The sequence below is a fragment of the Dipodomys ordii genome, unplaced genomic scaffold (genome assembly GCF_000151885.1).
Source record: "Dipodomys ordii isolate 6190 unplaced genomic scaffold, Dord_2.0 Scaffold17, whole genome shotgun sequence".
Lineage (NCBI taxonomy): Eukaryota > Metazoa > Chordata > Mammalia > Rodentia > Heteromyidae > Dipodomys > Dipodomys ordii.
In genome coordinates, this window is record NW_012267233.1 from 16030241 (window position 1) to 16053284 (window position 23044).

At 36.4% G+C, this 23044-nt stretch overlaps 1 protein-coding gene across 2 annotated transcripts in view; it reads right to left on the minus strand.

Moving 5' to 3' along the window:
- Tmem67 (transmembrane protein 67) overlaps nucleotides 1-23044 on the minus strand; it is a 52268-nt gene that overhangs the window by 15431 nt on the left and 13793 nt on the right. For both annotated transcript variants that reach the window (XM_013012591.1, XM_013012590.1), the window contains 15 exons: nucleotides 22485-22578; nucleotides 20771-20870; nucleotides 19098-19167; nucleotides 18929-19003; nucleotides 15758-15820; nucleotides 12876-13030; nucleotides 12660-12768; nucleotides 11741-11827; nucleotides 11349-11414; nucleotides 9384-9540; nucleotides 8297-8420; nucleotides 6536-6641; nucleotides 5515-5571; nucleotides 3524-3622; nucleotides 249-347 (listed from right to left, as the gene is read on the minus strand). In XM_013012591.1, coding sequence (XP_012868045.1) covers nucleotides 249-347; nucleotides 3524-3622; nucleotides 5515-5571; nucleotides 6536-6641; nucleotides 8297-8420; nucleotides 9384-9540; nucleotides 11349-11414; nucleotides 11741-11827; nucleotides 12660-12768; nucleotides 12876-13030; nucleotides 15758-15820; nucleotides 18929-19003; nucleotides 19098-19167; nucleotides 20771-20870; nucleotides 22485-22578 — 1461 coding nt within the window. The remainder of the gene's footprint in view (nucleotides 1-248; nucleotides 348-3523; nucleotides 3623-5514; nucleotides 5572-6535; nucleotides 6642-8296; nucleotides 8421-9383; nucleotides 9541-11348; nucleotides 11415-11740; nucleotides 11828-12659; nucleotides 12769-12875; nucleotides 13031-15757; nucleotides 15821-18928; nucleotides 19004-19097; nucleotides 19168-20770; nucleotides 20871-22484; nucleotides 22579-23044) is intronic.

Here is a 23044-nt window from a genome sequence, read left to right on the forward strand (position 1 = left end):
TGAACACAGCCATAATATTCAATGTACACATGTGAAAATAGGTAACCTTGAGGGTATGTGTGGGCTTGGGAGAGATGGGGGAGAATGACGAAAGGGGTAATATGATCAAGAACTATTTATTATTACTGATCAAGATGCACTGTACTAATAAATTGATATGTTGAACTGAAAAAGATAGTTCTCTCATAAATAGAGTTTGCCAGTTATTCAGACATTGTCATTTAGGTTAAATTTAGAAACTCACTCACTTTGAAGAAAATAAGCCAATAAAGACCTGTTCCCACTGTGATGATAAAAAACACATTGGCCAGATCACCAGCATAGTACATCAAGAATTTCATCACTGCCTGCAAGTTAAAAAGAATTATAATGATTAGACTCCATCCATTTACCATTTTTCCAAGTAATAATACTTTTAATAATATTTGTCCACTAATTTTCTCAAGCCTAAAGCCTTCTTTATGAATCTATGTATCATAAATTATATGGACCGAGTCCTCTCCTGCACATACCTTTTGGATCCTTACTTTTCATTCTGTTCCCAGTAGTCTCCTTTCACCCTTCTAATCTTTCACTAAGAAAGTGGAAACTGCTTTCAAATTTTCTTTTTTTTATTTTTATTTATTTATTTTTATTGTGGAAATACTGTACAGAGGGGTTACAATTACATGGGCAAGATAATGAGTACATTTCTTATCAAGCATTGTAGCCTCCTCCTTTGTTTCCCCTTCCCATCCCTCCCCATCCTCCCCCCGCCCCCCCTCAATACTCCCCCCACCACACCAAAGTTGTAAAGTTTGTTTTCGACATACCGACTTGTACATCTCATTGTTGCAATGGGTCTACCTGTATCCCTATTTAAACGATTTGTTTTCCCCCTCCCCTCCATAACTTATACCGACATGAAATACAGTGAAAGCAGGGGTTATACTGTGGGGGAGGGTCAAATTTTCTTTTGGTGGATATCTGCACTACATCTATCATTCACATTTACACCAGACTTGGTTTTCTAAAATTAAAATTGGATTATGTTACTTCCTTTCTTAAAAATATACAATAACTCTCTTCATTTTAAATATAAATTCTTAAGCCATGAGGTCCTTTACAATGTGGACCCAAATTAGCTTTTTATTTAGCTCTTTCACTAATTGTAACCACTCAGTGATTAATTACTCTATATTTAAATCTCAAATACTTTGGAGATGAAAGGAGCATTATTTTTCCCTTTCTATCTCAGGCAAACTCTCATGATCCCTGAGGGCACAGACCTCAGAGATGTGTTTGCTTTCTGATAGAGTGCCAGGCCCTCAGACAGTAGGTCCTCAGTGACTATTAGGGAACAATAATTCAGCATACATTTCAATTTTTTGGAGAGCTTTTCCTGACTATTTCAAACATCAAATCAAACCCTCCTGCTCCAATTCCTTAGCACATGGCTTTGAAGTTAAGATACCCTTGTTAAAGAAGTTACCACATAGCCTTTCTCATGATTTTCATCAGTAAAGTGCAAATAGTAACTTTTGTTGGAAAAAGCTGAATAGAAAATTTAACCTCTATCTTATTTCAGCATGTATAAGATGGTAGTAATATCATTAATACATAGCTTCATAGCACTATTGAAAGAATTAAATGAATTATATACATAAAACTTTTAATATTCCCTGGAACATGGCTAGGCATATTTTGTTTTTAATTTAAAAAGACTAAATAATGAGTTGGGCATGGTGGCACACACCTGTAATTCTAAATACTCAGGAGGATTACACTTTGAGGTTAGCTTAGGCAAGAGACTTTGTAAGATCCTATCTTAAGCAATATAAAACCGGGCATGGGAATGAGGAAAGGGTGACACTGTCCAAAAAGAAATGTGCTCTTTACCTGACTTATGTAACTATAACCCCTCTGTATATCACCTTTATAAAAACAATGATTTTTTTTTTAAGCTGGGCAAGCACTTACAACATGTTATCCCATCATCCCAGCTATGCAGGAAGTATACATAGGTGGATTTCAGTCTAGACCAGCAGAATAAAAACAAAAAGATTCTATTTTTCAGGGTGGTAGAGAGGTCTCAGGTGGTAGAGAGCCACCAAAATCATTACAATGAACTTGGAATATTTTGGGGGTATTAAGATAGGAAAATTTTCCTTAATAAGACAGTAAAATCAGATACGATAATAAAAGAAAAAATAGGCATGATAATATCAAAATTAAATGTGTCAAATTTGTGACACAAATTTGAAATGTGACAATAATCAAATTTTATCGATAAAGGGCCACATGGATAACAGGTAATTGGAGAAAATAATATCTTGGGAAAAAAGCATCTAAAACCAAAAAGGGATTAATATTTATTAAGTTTATTATTAATATTTATTAAGTCTTTCATATAAACAAGAAAAACTATAAGCCTAACTGAATAAAACAGATAAGGGGTCTAAATAGGCAATTCACACAAAGAAAAACTCAAGTGATTGAAAGATACGAAGAAGCCAGGGACTGGTGGCTCATGCCTGTAATCCTAACTACTCAGGAGGATTGCAGTTCAAAGCCAGCCTAGGCATGAGAAGCTGTGAGACTCTTATCTCCAATTAACCACCAGAAAACTAGAAGTAGTGGCTCAAAATGGTAGAGCTGTGGCTCAAAATGGTAGAGTACTACTAGGCTTGTTCAAAAGAGCTCAGGGACAGCACCTAGGTCCTGAATTCAACCCCCTGACTAGAAAAAAAAAAGTATATGAGCAGTGGCTCATGCTTGTAATTCTAGCTATTCCTGGGGCTAAGAGCTGAGAACTGAGTAATTAAAAGTAAGACTCTTATCTCCAATTAACCACTCAGAAGCTGGCAGTTGATCTGTGGCTCAAGTGGTAATGCTAATCTTGCTCAAAAAAGGTCAGAGACAACACTCAGACCCTGAGTTTAAGCCCCAAAACAGACACCAAAAAAAAAAAAATACACACACATATAAAAATACAAAGAATAATAAGAGACAGTAAAATCAACAGTGGTATAATGACTATTAGCCTGGAAAAAAATGAAAAGGTTGGCAAAACATCACGTGTTAAGATGGGCAAAAACTGGGGCTGGGAAGGTGGCTCAGTGGTAGAGCACTTGCCTTGCATGCTCGAGGCCCTGGGTTCGATTCCTCAGCACCACATAAGCAGAAAAAGCCGGAAGTGGCGCTGTGGCTCAAGTGGTAGAGCGTTAGCCTTGAGCTGAAGAGCTGAAGGACAGCGCCCAGGCCCAGAGTTCAGGCCCCACGACCGGACCCAAAAAAAAAAAAAAAAAAAAAAGATGGGCAAAAACTAGAATGTATCTCCGTGGGAATGTAGACTGGCATATAACACAATGGGAAGAAAATGAGGTGTGTATGTATGTATACTATGATTTAGCAATACCTATGCAATTTAATTTACAACTCAAAGAAAGGTAAAGCAACTTTCTTACTCATCTTCTATATCTTTTGAAAAGGGTCCAAAGTAATTTTTATAAAATACAAGTTATTTTTTAAATTCCTGTGATACCTGTAAATCAATTATAGGACTTCCAATGCGCCTCTTCCACCCTGCTGTCTTCAAAAGAGATGATAACACAGCTAGTCCACCTAACACACCCAAAGCAATCTAAAAAAAAGGAAAAAAAATTAGAATTAGTATAATCCCTCTCATCAGTATTTAAAAATACTGTAAATAAAAAGTAAGAAGTGCATGCTGGGCCCTGGTGGCTCACGCCTGTAATTCTAGCTGTTCAGCAGGCTGAGATCTGAGATCATAGTTCAAAGTCAGCCCGGGCAGGAAAGTCCATGAAATTCTTATCTCCAATAAACCACCAGAAAACCAGAAGTGGCGCAGTGGCTCAAGTAGTAGAGCGCTAGACTTGAGCTAAACAGCTGAGGGACAGTGCCCTGGCCCAGAGTTCAAGCTCCTCGGCCAACACACAAAAAAAGGAAGAAGTGCTTGTGTTGGTGGTCTGTTCCTGTAATCTTAGCTACTCAGTAGGCTGAGATCGATGTTTGAAGCCAAATGGGCTGAACAAATTAGAGGGTCTTACCTCCAAATTAACCAGCAAAAATCCAGAGCTGTGGTTCAAGTGCAGTGTACTAGCATTGAGCAAAAAAGCTCAGGGACTGCACCCAGGCCCTGAGTACCAGCACAAAAGAGAGAAAACAAGTGTTCAAAGAATGGCACAGTTGGGGACAGTTGTAAGGCCACAGGATCCATGGTAGAGTTTCACTGGCCAAATCTGAGGAAATTTGAGCAAGAAAATGAACAGTAATTGATTATAATCACCTAAAATAAATATCTACAGGAAGTGGTACTGTGGCTCAAGTGGTAGAGCGCTCGCCTTGAGCTGAAGATCACAGTGCCCAAGTCCAGAGTTCAAGCCCCATGACCGACAAAAAAAAAACCTTATTAATAAAAAAATAAATATCAACATGTATATACTACTTTAAAGAAATAACTGAATAAATAAATTAAATGGGCAATGGGAAAGCAATGACATTTCAATTCATAAATATAAGTGGAATTAGGAAAACTTAAAAACATGATCAGGCAAATATCACATAATACTTTCTGCAGGGAAAGTTCATTAATGGATGCTAAAATTAGAAGGCAAAATAATAAGCAGGATATTTGCATAATTTCAAAGTATCTCATGAGATGATTGTTAATTACAAATGGAATAATATGGATAAGAACCTTGCAGAAACTATCTTAGCCATAGTAACAAAATTATCACCACTAATAAATAATAACATCAAGGGTCTACTGAAGTACTTCGATATGTGTGTGTGCGTGTGTGTGTATGTGTGTGTGTGTGTGTGTGTGTGTGTGTGTGTGTGCTTGCCAGTCTGGGGATTGAACTCAGGGCCTTGGTGACAGTTGTATCTGAGCTTTTTTCCTCAAGTCTAATGCTCTACCACTTGAGCCACAGTTTCACTTCCAGCTTTCTTGGGCACTTAATTGGAGGTTACAGTCTCACAGATTTTCCTGCCTGGGTTGCCTTTTAGGTCTTAGCCTCCTCAGTAGCTAAGGTTACAAGCATAGGCCACCAGTGCCTGGTTCTTTTTTTGTGTATGTGAACTCAGAGCTTCAACTCCATCCCTTACTTTTTCACTCAAGGACAGGGCTCTACCATTTGAGCTACAGCCTTCTTCTGGCTTCTTGCTGGCTAATTAGAGGTAAAGGGCTAGGCTAGCTTCAAGCCTTTATCTTCATTGCTCAGCCTCCTGAGTAGCTAGGATTATAGGCATAAGCCACTGCTACCTGGCAATATTAATTTCTTGATTACAATCACTGTATGATTATCATATAGTATGATATATGATATATATATGATATATAAAATGTCAGTATTAGTGTTGGTCAGAGCAAGAGTATATGGCAAATATATACTTTGACAACTTTCTGTGTATCTAAAGTTATGTATCTTTTTATTAGCTTCAATTAGTTATATGGAATTATGCCTTAATGAAAAATAATGTAAACATTTTAAAAGATTAATATATACTCACATCTGTCTGGACATAGGCTTCTCCTTGATTCATTTCATATTTGACTGAGAAAGAAAGCTGATATTTAAAAGAAAACAAATTAGCCTTACTGAAATTATATAACATATACATACTTTTAATATAAAAAATAAATTTGTAGATGGATGTCTTTCTCACTTAACCTTCCTCAAAGCATTATGGGACTTGTGAAATTGAGAGAAAGAACTAAGTGTGCATAGCTAAGACCTTTCCATGCTCATTCGGGATCAGCCTTTAGGAGGTACAAAGTGTCTCTCTGGTGTATACATGCCCTCCCAGGCATGGAAGCCCTTCTATGTTGTAGTGAATTGAGGCTGCAAGTCCAAACTTTATTCTCATTATTTACTTTAACACTACTAACTATAAAGCTTGTGGTTTTAATCTCCTTCTGCATGTTAAGTGTATCCCTACTCAATGGGTTTTAGATTGGTGAACACACATATGCCCATTTATAAATCTTTTGTGCGCTGGGAAGGTGGCGGCTCAGTGGTAAAGTGCTTGCCTTGCATGCATGAGGCCCTGGGTTCGATTCCTCAGCACCACATAAGCAAAAAGCCAGAAGTGGCGCTGTGGCTCAAGTGGTAGAGCGCTAGCCTTGAGCTGAAGAGCTGAGGGACAGCGCCCAGGCCCAGAGTTCAGGCTCCATGACTGGAACCCCCCCCCAAAAAATAAATCTTTTGTGTCTGGTTTACTTATGCAAGAAGACAAAAGGCAAAGTGTTCCAGAAAGGACAGGAACAGATGTTGCATATCTTATCATGCCCTGGTCTCTAACAGAGATGTTCAACTACTTGTGAGTCTTGTACTGAAAAGTTTGATTCATTCTTGTATTATTATTCTGAGGAGCCATAAGAATTCACCTTTTACCATTAGTAGTTAAAACTAGTAAGACTTGACAATAGGGTTTGCTAAAAACTTAAAAAAACATTGTTGTTTGACTATTATGTAAACTACATCAGCATTATGTTTACACTTAGAAGGGCACTGATTAGTAAAGAACTCACCTTCACAGACTGGCTATTAGGATCTCTGATGTCAATGTCACTGTAGGCAATGGTGATTAAGGGAGGGTATATGTTTCCATTTTTTGTGTTGGGTACAAGGTAGATGCTATTTACAAGAAAATACAATTATGAATGTATCTAGGCCTGTAAGCATAATTTATCATTTCTTTTACATGCAATATAGGTTGTCATGATGATCTCAGAACTAACCAGTGAATAAGACCTAGAAAAGATTAAATATAACAATATTACCTAATGTTAAGTGGTCAAAACTTTAATATTAAAGTATATTCTCTGAGATCAATTAGAAACTCTTTTGAGGAATGTGTTTAGTTCAGTATTAGAGTATTTGTCCTTATCAAAACAACAACAACAACAAAACAGAAAAAAAATACCAACCCAAAACACAAAGAGAATTTTTTGGGTCCAGGTCTAATAAAACTTACAAAGGAAATTACTGAAACATTGTAAACCATCCTTGAAGAGTAGTGGTACATGAAGCCATTAGAAAGGCAGATAATATCCTGACTTTCATATAAGATTCTTAAAAAAAAAAAGTGTCACATCTAGTACCAATTGAGGTACAAAGCAGAGTACATTTTACCAAATATATTCCCTCAGTACTATATAGTAAGTGAACTCAAAACAGAAAGTGCTGGCATGGTTTCATCAAGAACAAGTCAAGCTTGACTAGACTTTATTTCATTTTTATTAGAGATACTACACTAACAGAATGAGGAAATATTAAAACCACAGTACATTTGGATTTCAGTTGGACACATGATGAAGCTATGCTTATCTCATAAGGTAACTTTTGAGTCAAAGTAACAGTGAAAAAAAGAAAAGTGTCTATTGAAGTGCTTTAAAGTTCTATACACACAAACACACACACACAAACACATACATACATATATATCAATCTAAATTGCTTTTCCTAAGGATATTCACAGTATACACCATAATATACTAGAGTGAGAATCAGTTATGATTCAGTGAGAGAAATTTTACACTGGAAAAGACAAGAGAGCCTGGGCTTCTACTCTAAGATTGCATCACAGTTAAAAGTATCCTAAGAAAGGATGTAGGGAAGTACTGTATTGCTAATTAACCTGGGTCAACCTAGAACAATAGCCATGAAAGGAAATGAGAATGGGAGACTGAACTGCTAACAATCATCCAGAAGGCTCATATTAAGATACACACTTCAGCTCACTGGTATTTACCTTCTCTTCCTTTTTTGTTTGTTTATTTTTTGTTTTGTTTTTGGTGCCAGTACTAAGGCTTGAAATCAGGGCCTGGATACTATCACTGAACTTTTGTGCTCAAGACTAGTGCTCTCTACCACTTGAGCCACAGCTCCACTTCCGCCTTTTGTGGTTAATTTGAGATAAGAGTCTCACAGACTTCCCTGCCCAGGCTGGCTTGGAACTATAATTCTCAGATATCAGCCTCCTGAGTAGCTAGGATTATAGGTGTGAGCCACTGGTACCCAGCTTCTTCTTATTAATACATGTAGTTAGGTCTACATGAAGTATGACCTAACTAACTCTACATGTTTTTCTGTCATAACACCTTTTCCCCATTGGGTTTTCACCTTTATTGGTCTGTACCATTCTAGAAATACCTAAGATAAGGATATGTATTATTCCAATTCAATTGTCTCTGTTTTTATCTGATAATTACTGAAAAACATTTTCCATTTCCGTTATGATATTTTCCCATACACTTCAAACTTAATTTAGTCATTAGACATTGGTTTACCTCAGTGATATTTGGGTAGCAATTCGAACTACTTTTGGCTGATTCCCTAGGTCATTTTCTCGTCCACTCACTGCATCCACTAAGAAAATGCGCCGAGTAAGAAGCCACTTGTTAGGACTGCTATCTTTTATTATAAAAAGAGAAAAAGAAGATTGCATTAAAAAATACTCTAGAATTGGCAGATCACATTTAAGATCAAAAAACAAAAGCTACTGTTATAAGAAATTATTGACAACTTTATCTCACTTGAATGTCTTCTAAATGTTTGAATTTTTTAATCAATTGGATTTTATAGCATGGATAACAATGAAAGAAATTAATTAGCCAGGCGCCGGTGGCTCACACCTGTAATCCTAGCTACTCAGGAGGCTGAGATCTGTGAATCGCGGTTCAAAGCCAGCCCCGGCAGGAAAGACCGTGAGACTCCTAGCTCCAATAGACCACTAGAAGAGCTGAGGGACAGCGCCCAGGCCCAGAGTTCAAGCCCCATAGACAAAAAAAAAAAAAAGAAAAGAAATTAATTAGTCCAAAAAGCAGATTAAGAACAGCTTGAAGAAAAAGCCTCGAGCTGGGAATGTGGCTTAGTGATAGAGTGCTTGCCTTGCATTCATGAAGCCCTGGGTTCAATTCCTCAGTACCACATAAACAGAAAAAGCCAAATGTCTCAAGTGGTAGAGTGCTAGCCTTGAGCAAAAGAAGCTCAGCACCAGTGCCCAGGCCCCTGAGTTCAAGCCACAGGACTGGCAAAAAAAAAAAAAAAAGAAAGAAAAAGCCTCATTTTGGCCTGGTACCAGTGGCTCACACCTGAAATCCTAGTTACTCAGGAGGCTGAGATCTGAGTCAGTGAGACTCTTATCTCCAATAAACCACTCAGAAAACTGGAAGTGGCACTGTGGCTCAAGTGGTAGAGCACTAGTCTTGAGCTGAAGAGCTGAGGGACAGCACCTAGGCCTAAATTTCAAGCCTCACAACTGACAAAAAAAAAAAAAAAGAATCTGCAACCTTCAGTTAGTGGTTTATTAAATTATGCAGTTGATTTATTTACTGATTTGTGATCAAATAAAGTATAGTATGTGAGATGTCTTACCTTGGTTCACAAACATTGAGTTGTATTTCAGATTTAGATTTAACACAGGCACGGCCCAAATATTTTGTTGTTGATTTTCATCAGTATATTCAAGGTAAATATCATAAAATATAGGAGTGGGAAAGTCATTTAAGATCTTAGACATAGGAATCTCACACTGGAAAATAAAATTAAAAATAAAAGCATCACAACTTTTAAAAAGCCTACTTATTATATTTGAAATTTCAGGTTTTCAAAATAAAGTATATCTATGTGTGACTTCTAAAACATGAATTCGTAAATATGATTCTTTTTGAAGGGGAAAAAAACCCAATGCCCTCAAACTGTAACAGTATAGAATTGCTCTGATCTTGACCTCTAGAGCACATATGGAGAAGATAAACCTTCATTCCCAATATTAAATGCACATCAGTGGAGAGGTTTTAAAACCATTATTGTCCAATGGAATAAAATTTCAGTTCTTTTGATGGACAATAATGTCAATGACTTGATTCCCTTTAGCAGAGCTAAACTATTCTCCACTGCTTTCTACAAATCTATGGCCATGTATTCAGAGTAATCTACTGCAGTTCCCAATTATGCTATACCATTCTTTCTCTGATGTTGTAAATGCAGATTCTGCCTGACATTTCCTTATAGGCTGAGTTCTGTTTAATGCAGAACTCTATAATAGTCATTATAGAAGCCCAAGAATCACTTAACTCTATGAGCCTTTGTATATTTACCTGAGAATTGGTATCTTATACATATCCATGGCACAATTTTTTTTTTCCGTCAGTAGTGGGGCTTGAACTCTGGGCATGGGTACTATCCTTCAGCTCTTCAGCTCAAGGTTAGCGCTCTACCACTTGAGCCACAGTGCCATTTCTGGCCTTTTCTGCTTATGTGGTGATGAGGAATCAAACTCAGGGCCCCATGCATGCAAGTCGAGCTCTCTACCACATTCTCAGCCCTGCAAATTTTTATATTTGCCAATACAGCTGTTTTGCCTACTAGGCTATGAACCCGAGGCCAGGTTATATGTAATTACCATGGTTTCAAACCTAACAGAATATTTACTTTACAATTTATCTGATGCAAGACTGCACAAATTATCTAATCTTACTGAGCACCATTTCATTATCTGTGAAGAACAGATGAGAATCTCACATAGATATTTTATGAATCAAATGGGACAATGTACACTATATTGGGTACTTAACAAGTATTGATTCTCCTAGCCCATATAAACATACAATAACAGTTCTTTTATAAAATGAAAAAGTAACATATAAGCTATTTCTAACAAAAAAAGTTAGTTCATTTTCATGACAAAATTGTAGAAACTATAAAACAAAAATAATCCTAAATAAAGCCACCCAAGACAACCACTGTTAAAAAAGTTATTTATTTTCTTCAAGTGGTTTGCATGATGGTATTTTAGGTTGTGGTTTTGTTCTATATATGTATATGTGGTATTTTATCAAGAAAACATTTTTATTCACTACTACATGTCTTTCAGATGTTTAATGGATAACAATATTTCTTTATATTTGAATTCCAAAATGAAAAGTCATGCAAAAAGAAGAAAGGAAGGGGGAAAATAAGAGGGAGAGAAAAAGATGCCTTTTCATTTGTTATTGGGGGTTAGAGTGAAGATACTAAAAATAAGGTCATGTTTTTAACTATTCAAAGTATTCAAAAGTATCATTACTTTTCAAGACCTGTAATACTAAAAAGAGTAGATAAATAATTGATTATGAGAACCTGAGGATGTTTAAGACCCTATGGATGACAAGGAACTCTCTTCTTCCTGATTAAATTAGTGTTTTCTGTGAACAAATAATAATAAACTATATTAATAATATAGTTTCTTCCCTACTGAGTTCACTGGAGTTCAAAATTTCATATGCCATTCTAATTGTTGCTGATATATTTTCAAAAATAAAGACAAAATGCAGATTGTCCACTGTAGTTCAAACTTACATTTTGTTGATAGGTTGTTCCAAAAGAATAAGCAGCATTTAGTCTTGTCTCTGTATCTGGACAAAGCTTTAGCAAAAGAATACAAGTGATAAATATTTCTTACAAACATTTTCTTTGCTTAGAGTCAAGAGTTTTCTAGATCCCACATGGATATATGCTCTAACACTTACATAATGTAGTAAGGCTAGGAAAGCTAAGGGAAATATCTGTGTTATATTTACAGTAAAAACTTAAAAAAAAAAGGTTTAAGAAATTCCTATTTAAGGGATCAGAAAAAAAAATACCAGTGGTTTGTAATTGAGATGCTAGCAATTATCTAGTCTTTACACTTTGTGTTTGCATGGGGCATAATTAAAAAGTATTAGTAATTCTTTAGCTAGAACCATGCTCACCTGTAAAATACCTCCTTCTAAACTTTGCCACTTGAGAAAATTTCCTCTTATATCATAGGAAGCAGCAACAAACTTCAGTTTTGTGTTCTGATTAAAGAAAAACAACAATAAAATAGTCCATTTAAAAGCAACATTATGTAAGATATTTTTATTTTTACTTTTTTAAATTGAAAAATAAATTCAATTATTTTCACACCTAAGAAAACTGTACTTTTTTAACTTAAAAATTATTACTTCAGAATTGAGAGACAGTATTAGGGACAGAAATTTCCTTTCAAACTTATTAAATAGAGAGGTTTGAATGTGGGGAAAAATATCATTCCTGCATTCTGGCAAGTTTAAAGGGTAGAAGTAGGGCTCAGCATGGTGGCTCATGCTTGTAATACAAACTACTTGGGAGGTAGTGAGAAAGGAAGAATAACATTTGAGATCAGCCACCAAAGTTAGTGTGAGACCTTATCTCAACAACAAACTAAAAAAGGAAAAGAGCTGAGGACATGGCTTAGTGGTAAAGTGTTCAATTAACGAGCACAAGACCCTGGTATAATCCCCACAGTAAAAGGTGGGAGGTGGATTATAGCCTATAAAGTGCTGGGTCATATCACAGAGACTCATGAAATGTTAGGAAATATTTCTTAAAATTAAGAATAGAGATAATTTTGTATTTGGTGGTGGAAGTTCTCATCTCTATTCCACAACTTACTACTTGCTGCTACAATCCAATAACCCAGAGCTAACTATATACTTCAGAAAGATAGCTATCTGCTCTTTAGTTCTTATAAACAGCTGATACCTATAGTTTTGTATCTAATTTTTTAAAATAACCTTAAAAACTTAAGAATTGTGATTAATAACTTTATTAGTTTTGGAAGTTGCAAATCAAAATGTAGCTATTATTTACTGATTTAGAGACTCGTACCTGGTTTTGTTCTTTAAAACTGAAATTTCTAGGAAGAGGGGTAGTACTGAGTACTTGAGGTGCTAATCCAAGCTTGTCTCCATAAAACAGCCATGGAAGATTCTGTCTCCTAAAAACAATTACATTTAATATGAGAAATATCTCTTATTATTAATCTTCATAAAAGTAACTGTGCTGCATTTTATTCAAATGGCAGTTATCCCAAAATATCCTCACCAAAATGGAATCGAATGAACAGTACTTAATCCAGCAGTATTTTCAAAGATATATTGAAATACTCGGCATGCATCAAATGTAGTAGCATCATAAGAATTCATGTTCATCACACAAATATTTCCGAGAGCCTGACAAGATGTTAGGTTGGCATACATCTACAAAACAACAATGGCAAAGAAACATAACATGATATTAATCGTATAATCAAGAGTTGATATGAAAAATAAGCTAATTTTAATTTTATTCATTGTATTAATTCTTTTTTTATTTTCTTGCTTTCAAATACCATGCCAGTAGCTTTGGTAGAAAAGAAATGCTCCATATAGGCAAAAGGCATAAGTACTTTAATTATACATTTTTAGGCTAAAATACAAAGACAAGTAACTGAAAGAATTTAGTAAAATTTAGAACATGAGCTTGGCACCAGTAGATCATGCCTGTAATCCTAGTTACTCAGGAGGTTGAAATCTGAGGATCATGGTTCAAAGCTAGCCCAGGCAGGAAAGCCTCCAATTAACCACCAGAAAAGTGGTGCTGTGGCTCAAGTGGTAGAGCACTAGCCTTGAGCACAACTGCTGAGACACAGTGCTCAGGCCCAGAGTTCAAGCCCCATGAACAACTAAAAAAAAAAAAAAAAAATATATATATATATATATATATATATATATATATAAAACATGAGAATTAAAAAAGCTATTAGGTAGAGGGGCTGGGGGTTTAGCCCAGCGGAAGGGCGCCCACCCACCCGGCACATGCAAGGCCCTGGGTTCGGTCCTCAGCCCTGGAAAAAACAAAAAACAAAACAAAAAAACAAAAAAAAACCCTATTAGGTAGAATATTTACATCTCAAAGAAGAGTAGAGTTTGCATATTTGATTTGACAGATATAATCAAATTAATTTTCTATAAGTACTTTGTTTTATGAACAACCAAACAAGATCAAACTGGGTGTGTTAACCTCTCAACTTCTCTCAACTTTCCCTACCAGGAAAATGCAACTGTCCAAAACTTTAGAGTAGGGCTGGGAAGGTGGCTCAGTGGTAGAGGGCTTGCCTCATATGCCTGAGGCCCTGGGTTCAATTCCTCAGCACCACATAAGCAAAAAGAAAAATAAGCTGGAAATGGCGCTGTGGCTCAAGTGGTAGAGCGCTAGCCTTGAGCTGAAGATCTGAGGGACGGCGCCCAGGCCCAGAGTTCAGGCCCCACGACTAGACCCCCCCAAAAAAAACACACACAAACAAAACAAAACAAAACAAAACAAAAACTTTAGAGTGAACTAACTTCTTTTCCTCTCTTTATCCAATTCACCTGTAAATCCTATTGGCTCCATTTTCTAACTATGAAGATAGCCACTTCATTCATTTCTATGGTACCATTTTGTTCACAGTTCTATTCTCCCTCACTCAGATTATTAAAACAATATTCTCAACAATGGAAACTGCTATGTCCACACCCCAACAAAATCTGTTCTCCATGTATAGCAATACTTTCAAACCTGAAGTAAGATCATGTCTTCCTTTGCACACAAATTCTGTTTTCAGAGGAAAAACCCCCGATCCTTCCCAGAGCCACTTGCTACACTTCTGTACTCATCACTTTTCACTTGCCTTATTCAGTCTGCTGAAGCAGACTGAACTCTTGCTCTGTCACCTTTGGTCCTGCTGTGGTGTCTGCTAAGACCATTCTTCCCCTACACATTTCCATGGTTCATTTCACTTTTAGGTCTTTGCTCATAATACATGCCTGTCCTGACCACCCCTACCTAAAAACAGCATGCCTATACTCTTTTTTTTTTTTATGTTCGTTACCCTGATTAATTGTCTTCCAAGAACTTAGGGCAATTTGACACTTAAGACTACTAACTCTATGTGGAATTCATTTTTCTGTGTTTTTTTTTCCTGAAGTATCTAAGCTGATGGAGAATAAGGCCTGCTATACACTAGGAATCAATAAATGTTTACTAATTGGCAAATGTTTACTAAGTGACTTTCCTCAAACTGTCAACTGCTGCCAGATAAGCCTAGAGGTGTCTATTTGTATAATATGAATAATTGTTTCTTTACATACTCTCTTTTAGCCCACCAGAAAGGCTTTATTTTTCCTATAAAATATCCTATCTATGTAGAATATAATATACTTAAGAGAGAAAACTTTTAGGCTAAGAATGATGCTCAAGTGGTAAAGCATATGCTTAAAAATCTCCAGGTCTGGGGCTGGGAAGGTGGTTCAGTGGTGAAGTGCTTGCCTCAGATGCATGAGGCCTGGGTTCAATTCCTCAGCACCACATAAACAGAAAAAGCCAGAAGTGGCTCAAGTGGTAGAGCTCTAGCCTTGAGCTGAAGGACAGTGCCCAGGCCCAGAGTTTAAGACACACGCCTACAGAAAAAGAAAAAGAAAAGAAAAGAAAAGAAAAAAACCCTCCAAGACCTGGCTTCAATCTCCAGTACAATAAAAGAAAACTGAGAGAATTTTTATCTGGGTAGAAAATGGCACCACAATTCTTCAAAGAAAATAAGAGTGTTTTTAAAAATTCAGACTTGTAGCTTTGTATGTCCCTCCCCCACAGTATAACCCCTGCTTTCACTAAATTTGATGTCGGTATAATTTGTGGAGGAGATGGGGAAAAACAAGTCGTTTAAGGATACAGGTGGACCCAATGCAACTATGAGAAGTACAAGTTGTCATGTCAAAAACGAACTCTACAACTTTGGTGCGGAGGCTGGGGGGGGGGGAGGGAGGCTGGGATATGAAGGGTAAACATAGGAAGAGGCTGCAATGCTTGATAAGAAATGTACTCATTATCTTGCCCATGTAATTGTAACTACTCTGTACAGTATGTTCACAAAAAATAAAAATTAAAATTAAAAAAAAATTCAGACTTACCGAACATGCAGATGCGGTTGATTGCAAATATTTTGCAAACCATTCTGAATTTAAAGATATACCCTGTGAAGAAAAAATAAAGTTTAAAGTTCAAAGGAAGACTCAACTTTACAGTTTAGATTACATTAATATGTATATTGCTAAATGAAAAATGACTAATGAATCTTTCTTAATGCCAGTAGAAAAATAGAATCTAATGGAACCTTAAGAATTAAGTCTAATTAATATGATTTATTACAGACTGGACTGCATATGAAATGAAAAGAAAAAAATATGGCTGTAATTCAAAACAACCACATATGCCATTTCACTTATGGCAAAAAAAAATGGCAAAAAATAAAAAGGAAAGAAAAGAACAAATTTTGACTGGGTTAACATTTGGTTACACTGAGTGAACATTCTGAGTGGTTAACATTTGCTGTCTACAGTTATTATACTTTTCTTTTTTTTAATTAATTTTTTTTTGCAGGTCATGGGGCCTGAACTCTGGGCCTGGGCGCTGTCCCTCAGCTCTTCAGCTCAAGGCTAGTTCTCTACTGCTTGAGCCACAGCGCCACTGCTGTCTTTTTCTGCTTATGTGGTGCTGAGGAATTGAACCTAGGGCCTTGTGCATGCAAGGCAAGCACTCTACCACAGAGCCACCTTCCCAGCCCCTGTAAATACTTTTCAAGATGATACATAACATCTGAGAAAAATGATTTCTAAGGAATGATTTCTAAGAAATAGAATATTTTACAGAGTAATTAACATTTAAAATCTTCCAAAAGGTGCTTCTCAAGCAATAGAGGATATCAGAATCACTGTTGGAACATCTTTCATTCCAAACTGAAATCAAACAGATTCTCCAGGATAAAACAAAGACTTACAGGCCTGTAAACCCAGTTATGTGGGAGGTGGAGGTCTAAGGTAAAAAGCAGTTGTCTGAGGCTGCCACAGACAAAAACTGTGAGACCTTATCTGAAAAATAAATTACAACAAAAAAGAATGGCTCAAGTGGTAGAGTACTTGCTTAGCAAAACCAAGGCTTTGAGTTCAAACCCTAGTAATACACACATACACACATAGAGCTGTAGATTCTCTGGCTAAGAATAACTGCTTTAATCTATATATCTTTCTAGAAAAAAAAGCAAAAAACAAAAACAAAAAAATGAAACACACTAAGAAACACATTACAGTAATTAGACATGAACAGATACACAATCAAATTATATGTAACTTGGTACCATATCAAAGAAATGTAAAATAAAAATTGGAAGCACTATTTTCATCTCTCAGGTAAATATTTCCATCTTATGAGATTAATAAATGCATAGAAGAAAGCTTGAAGATACTCATCTAAACAATGATAAAAATGGAAAAGCAATGGCAGAAGGACTTGTAAAGCCAGGAATTTAGATATACTTGGGAAAAACCTAAGACTAAGGATCTATACCACACTGGAAAAGATTCTAAATGATTGGGCATCTCAGACCATGTAGGAAAAGCAAAGTGATTCAACTTGAATTACTTGAAAAAGAAAAAGAAAGCAAATTAGCTACAGTCAAGTTTGATAATCACACACTAAGACTGGGGAAGAATGCCCAGAAGACAAGCATTTTATTATAGAGGAGTCAATTTTCAGATGATCTCAGAGCTTTCTATGTAAGCTCTTGTTTTAGTATGTATTTTGTCTTTCTGGAACTACTTGGTACTTGTTTGTCACCCCCACCAGACTACATTGAAGAAAGAGACTTTTTTTAATTTATCAAGATCCAGATTCTACCATCTCAGTAGTCTCACACTCTTCTCAATCACTCCTACTTCCTTACTGATGATACTACTACCCTGCTGACTACCCCAAGATCTGCCTAGGATTTGTGAGCTCCTCAGTTCCAATACATTTACACCCCAGAGCTGAGGTATATAGAATGCTTGCCTAGCATGCACAAGGTCCTGGGTTTGATCACCAGCACCACAAAAAGGAAGGGAGGGAGGGAGGGAGGGAGAGAGGGAGGAAGGAAAGAGAAAGACATACTGTTAAAATCATACGTTGATGAAAATTCCCTGCAGTTCCAATACATTTACACCCCAGAGCTGAGGTATATAGAATGCTTGCCTAGCATGCACAAGGTCCTGGGTTTGATCGCACCACAAAAAGGAAGGGAGGGAGGGAGGGAGGGAGGGAGGGAGGAAGGAAAGAGAAAGACATACTGTTAAAATCATACGTTGATGAAAATTCCCTGCAGTGCTGAAGGGAAAAATATGGAAGGGAAAAAAAGATAAACCTATTTATGGGGGGTAGAAGTGACTGAATTGAGGAAGGAAGGAAGGAAGGAAGGAAGGAAGGAAGGAAGGAAGGAAGGAAGGAAGGAAGGAAGGAAAAGAAGAGAGGGAGGAAGTGAGAGAGAAAAGGAAAGAAGGAAAGCAACAACCTAATTCAACCACTTTTCTTTTTTTGACCTAAGCCTTGTTACCATGTTTGCTGAAAAAGCTCTGTCAGTTCTCAGTGCTCTCATCTATAAAACAAGGAATCTGGATGAATGGATAAAAAGAGTCACAATTTCTTCTAGGTGCCACTTATAGGCACTGCAGTGTAAGCAAGTATAGTATCTGATTTATAGATAATAAACTCAAGTTTAGAAATGGTAAGTAGTCCAAAGTCCAAGGACACAAAATTAATCATTGGTAAATCCAGGGTTAAAATCTAGAGTCTGTGGAGTTCTAATCTATAATATATTGTTTTGTTTTGGTCAGTCCTGGGCTTGAACTCAAGAGCCTGAACACTGTCCCTGAACTTTTTTTGCTCAAGGCTAGCACTCTACCACTTGAGCCACAGCACCACCTCCAGCTTTATCTGTGTATGTGGTGCTAAGGAATCAAACCCAGGGCCTCATGCATGCTAGGCAAGCACTCTACCACTGAGCCACTTTCCCAGCCCTATATTGCAATTTTTATAGGACCTACATTTGATATTTTCAGTTTAAACAGTGAAATTCACTGGAAAAGCAAGGAGCATAGACAAGCTAGCACTATACTTATAAATTATAAGGCTGAGCTGGAGGACTAATATTTCTTAGGTTAATTCTGTTTCAAAGTGATATACACAGAAATACTTTGCATTTCAGCCTGAAATTAACCAAAGTAATGCAGAAAATGTCTTCATGATTTAACAAAATAGTAAAGCATACTTACAAGCTTTCCTTGACGTACTGTTGAAATTATACGTTGATGAAAATTCCCTGCAGTGCTGAAACACAATCCCCCTGTCTTTATATGGAAGGAAAAAAAAGATAAACCTATTTATGGAAGGTAGAAGTAACTGAAATGAGAATATATACTTTAGCAATGTGATTATCCTTACTAGAATGTTTGGTCCTAAACATGCACAGGACTTGCTGGTATTGATGAATGTTGGACCACATCGGACACACCTGTTTGACATTAAAAAAAATAATTTTGAATGGGAGCATGGTTCAAGTGGTAGAGCATGTGCCTAGCAAGTATGATGCTCTGAGTTCAGTCCTCAGTACTACAAAATTTTTTAAAGTTAGTAAATTATAATATACATAATTTGAGAACTACTAGTATTCCTAAATGCCAATAAAACAGATTAATTCACTATATTGTTAAACAAAATAGCAACACTGATTTACTTTTATATCATTTTTGTGTTGTATAAAACAATAAAATTAACCAATAGTAGGATTATTTTCCCAAATATATTCATGGGAATATATAGAATGAATAATACTGAAGGGTACCCATGGCAAAGTCAATGAAGTTACAAAAGAGCCTAATAATCTCATATAAATTAAATCAATTTTTACAGGTAGTTACATCAAATATACTTTTTTGTTGTTGTCGGTCATGGGGCGTGAACTCTGGGCCTAGGTGCTGTCCCTCAGCTCTTCAGCTCAAGGCTAGCACTCTACCACTTGAGTCACAGTACCACTTCAGGTTTTCTGGTGGTTAATTAGAGATAAGAGTCTTATGGACATTCCTGCTGGGTTTGAACCACAATCCTCAGATCTTGGCCTCCTGAGTAGTTAGGATTACAGGCATGAGCCATTGGCACCCAGCTTCAAATATACTTTTCTTATTTTATCTGCCACAAAGTAAAAAGGTATCATAAGCTAAAAAGATGAGTATTATTCCCTCTTGAAACCTATTCTTACATATATTAGGCTTGGGAAGTATTACAAGAGAAAAACCTCGGGTTTAGTAGGCAGTTTTGGATGCTGCAACTCAAGTCAATCTGTTGATACTATGTAAAATAATATGTTACAACGTTATATATTACTATTTCTATGTAACATTATTATATCTAAAGGAAATGTTCAGCACCATATTTGGGGAGTAATTATACTTTAGGCTATATAAAAACTAAATAATAACAAACAAAAATAACTTTTGCTAAGTGACTAATGTTACATTGTGCTAAGAACTTACCGGCTTTTTTTTTTTTTTTGGTGGGGGGGATTCTAAGGCTTGAACTCTGGTCATTGTGCCTGAGCTTCTTTTGCTCAAGGTGAGCACTCTACCACTTGAGCCACAGCACCACTTCTGGCTTTTCTGAGTAATTTATTGGTGATAAGAGGTTCATGGAGTTTCCTGCTTGGGCTGGCTTTGAACCATGATCCTCAGATCTCAGCTTCCTTTGTAGCTAGGATTACAGGCATAAGCCACCAGTGCCTGACTACCCATTTATTTTTTAGTCATTACTCTTCACAAAGTGGGTGGTACATTTCCACAAAGGACTGGGACTTACTGAACTACTAATGTCATACAACTATAAACTTCACCAAGATTTGAACCTTAACCTCCCTTCTGCTCTGGGCCTCAGCTTCTTCATATGTTAATATTTACCTCTACCCTCCTTTGGATCATGAGTAACAAGTGATATGGAAAATACTTTTCCAAAATGCAAAAAATGTAAGATGATAACAAATATCAATCAATATTAATATATATTTACAATAAATTACAAAAATGTAAGGTGACACTAATAAAGTCAGCTCCTAGTGTATTACTAACCTGTTTCCTAAACTGTTTGCTTCTGTGAAAGAATTTTCACTTTTGTCACAAAGCTCACAAGTTGCTTGGGATAACAATGTTCCATTGACATTTCTTTCCACTAAAACAATTGAGAAGTAAAATTAAGATATAACTCATAATAAACAGATAAACTTCTATTTACTCAGAAATATTAAATAAACTCACTTATAATTATTAAAATAATTATCAAAGCACATTGTTTACATAATAGGCATGTCAAGCAATTACTATAATAAAAGTATAGAAAGGGAAAGTATTCCCCATTCCCATATGAAGAAATAAAAAAAAATTTCCAAGTCATAATAACAAATCAATTAACATTTTTCTTCAAAAATTTCCTACTGTCATGATTGGATGAGGAAACAGTATTTTTAGGGACTGCTACAACTTGAGGGGCTTCTGATAATGCCTATTGAAATCTTAAATTCAAATATTCTATACAGCATTACAATTTCCTTTTCAGATATATAACCTACAGATATACTTGTACATGTGTATAAAGATATTCATTGAGGCATTATTTGTTAGAAAACAATCAATACCTAACAGAATATCTAAAGAGTTTCTCTATGCTATAAAATACTGTGGAAGGGCTGGAAAGGTGGCTCAGTGGTAAGAGTGCTTGCCTTGCATGCATGAGGCCCTAGGTTCAATTCCTCAGTACCACATAAGCAGAAAAAGCCAGAAGTGGCAATGTGGCTCAAGTGGTAGAGCACTAGCCTTGAGCTGAAGAGCTGAGGGATAGCATCCAGGCCCAGAGTTCAGGCCCCACAACTGACAATAAATAAGTAATAAATAAATAAATAAATATACTGTGGAAAAGATGTAAAAGAGAGATATAGTCATAACTGGTAGCACATGCCTGTATTCTTAGCAGACAGAAGGCTGTGGCAGGAGGATTGAGAATTCAAGGTTTGAGGTCACCCTGGGCTATATGGTCAGAACCTATTTCAAGGTTTTTTCCACTCTTACCCTTCTACACTCAGTTCTTCATGCTACAGGCAAGATTGTTACCAGTTTCTTATGAATCCAGAAATACGTTATGCATATATAAGCACATAAACATATACGTAATTACAAGTACTCAATAAATATTGGTGGATAAAGGAATAAATAATGCCTCTTCCTTTTCTGTTCAACATAATTTGGATTTCTTTCTACAGCAAGATGTGGAAAGCTATCTCATTATTTTCTGTGGCTGCATTCTCTGCCACTGTATACATATACCATAGTTATCTCCTCTTGATAGACTGTTACATTGTTTATAATCTTTTTAGGAATAATGCAGCCTCAAAACCTATGTATGCATACCCTTCTTCAGACTTACCATTAAATATCTGCATGAGAAATTTCTAGATGAGCAATTGTTAAACAAAGATGGCCTGAATTTTAAAATTTGGTAAATGTTGTCAATTTGTTCTCCCGAAAGGTTATACCAATTTCCAATTGTTCAGTAATATATGAATGACTACCTTTACAAAAAAAATTTAAAGACCTGTTAAGTTAAAATCTAATTTCTGTCAGGAATGAGGGGAAAAAGCTGAGAGTCCCTGAGTCCAAGCTTCAGTATAGGTATGGGTAAAAAAATTTAAATAATATTATAAGTCACCAAACTATTTACTGTTCATTATAAAACAAACTCAAGTAAAAAATCACCACCATTTTATTAAAAAAAAAAAAAAGGTAATCTTACCTAAAATTTGTCCAGGGGGACATTGGCATTTTCCTTCTGCAGTTAAGTCACTAGGGCAAGAAATACAGTTCCAGCCATCTTCAGTAACACCTTTCTAAATTAAAAACAAAACAAAAACTTCTTAATTTTTTCAGACCTTTTACTCTTGCTTAGCTTTTCTGATCAAAACTAGCACTTTATTACTGGAGCCATTCCTCCGCTTTCACTTTTTTTTTTCCTTTTTTCCTGGTCCTGAGGCTTGAACGGTCCTGAGGCTTGAACTCTAGGTCTGGGTGCTGTCCCAGAGCTCTTCAGCTGAAGGCGAGCCCTCTACCACTTGAGTCACAGCGCCACATCCAGTTTTCTGGTGGTTTTTTATTGGAGATAAGAGTTTCACAGAGGGCTGGGAAGGTGGCTCGGTGGTAGAGCACTTGCCTTGCATGCCTGAGGCCCTGGGTTCAATTCCTCAGCACCACATAAGCAAAAAGAAAAAAGCTGGAAGTGGCACTGTGGCTCAAGTGATAGAGTGCTAGCCTTGAGCTGAAGAGCTGAGGGACAGCGCCCAGGCCCAGAGTTCAGGC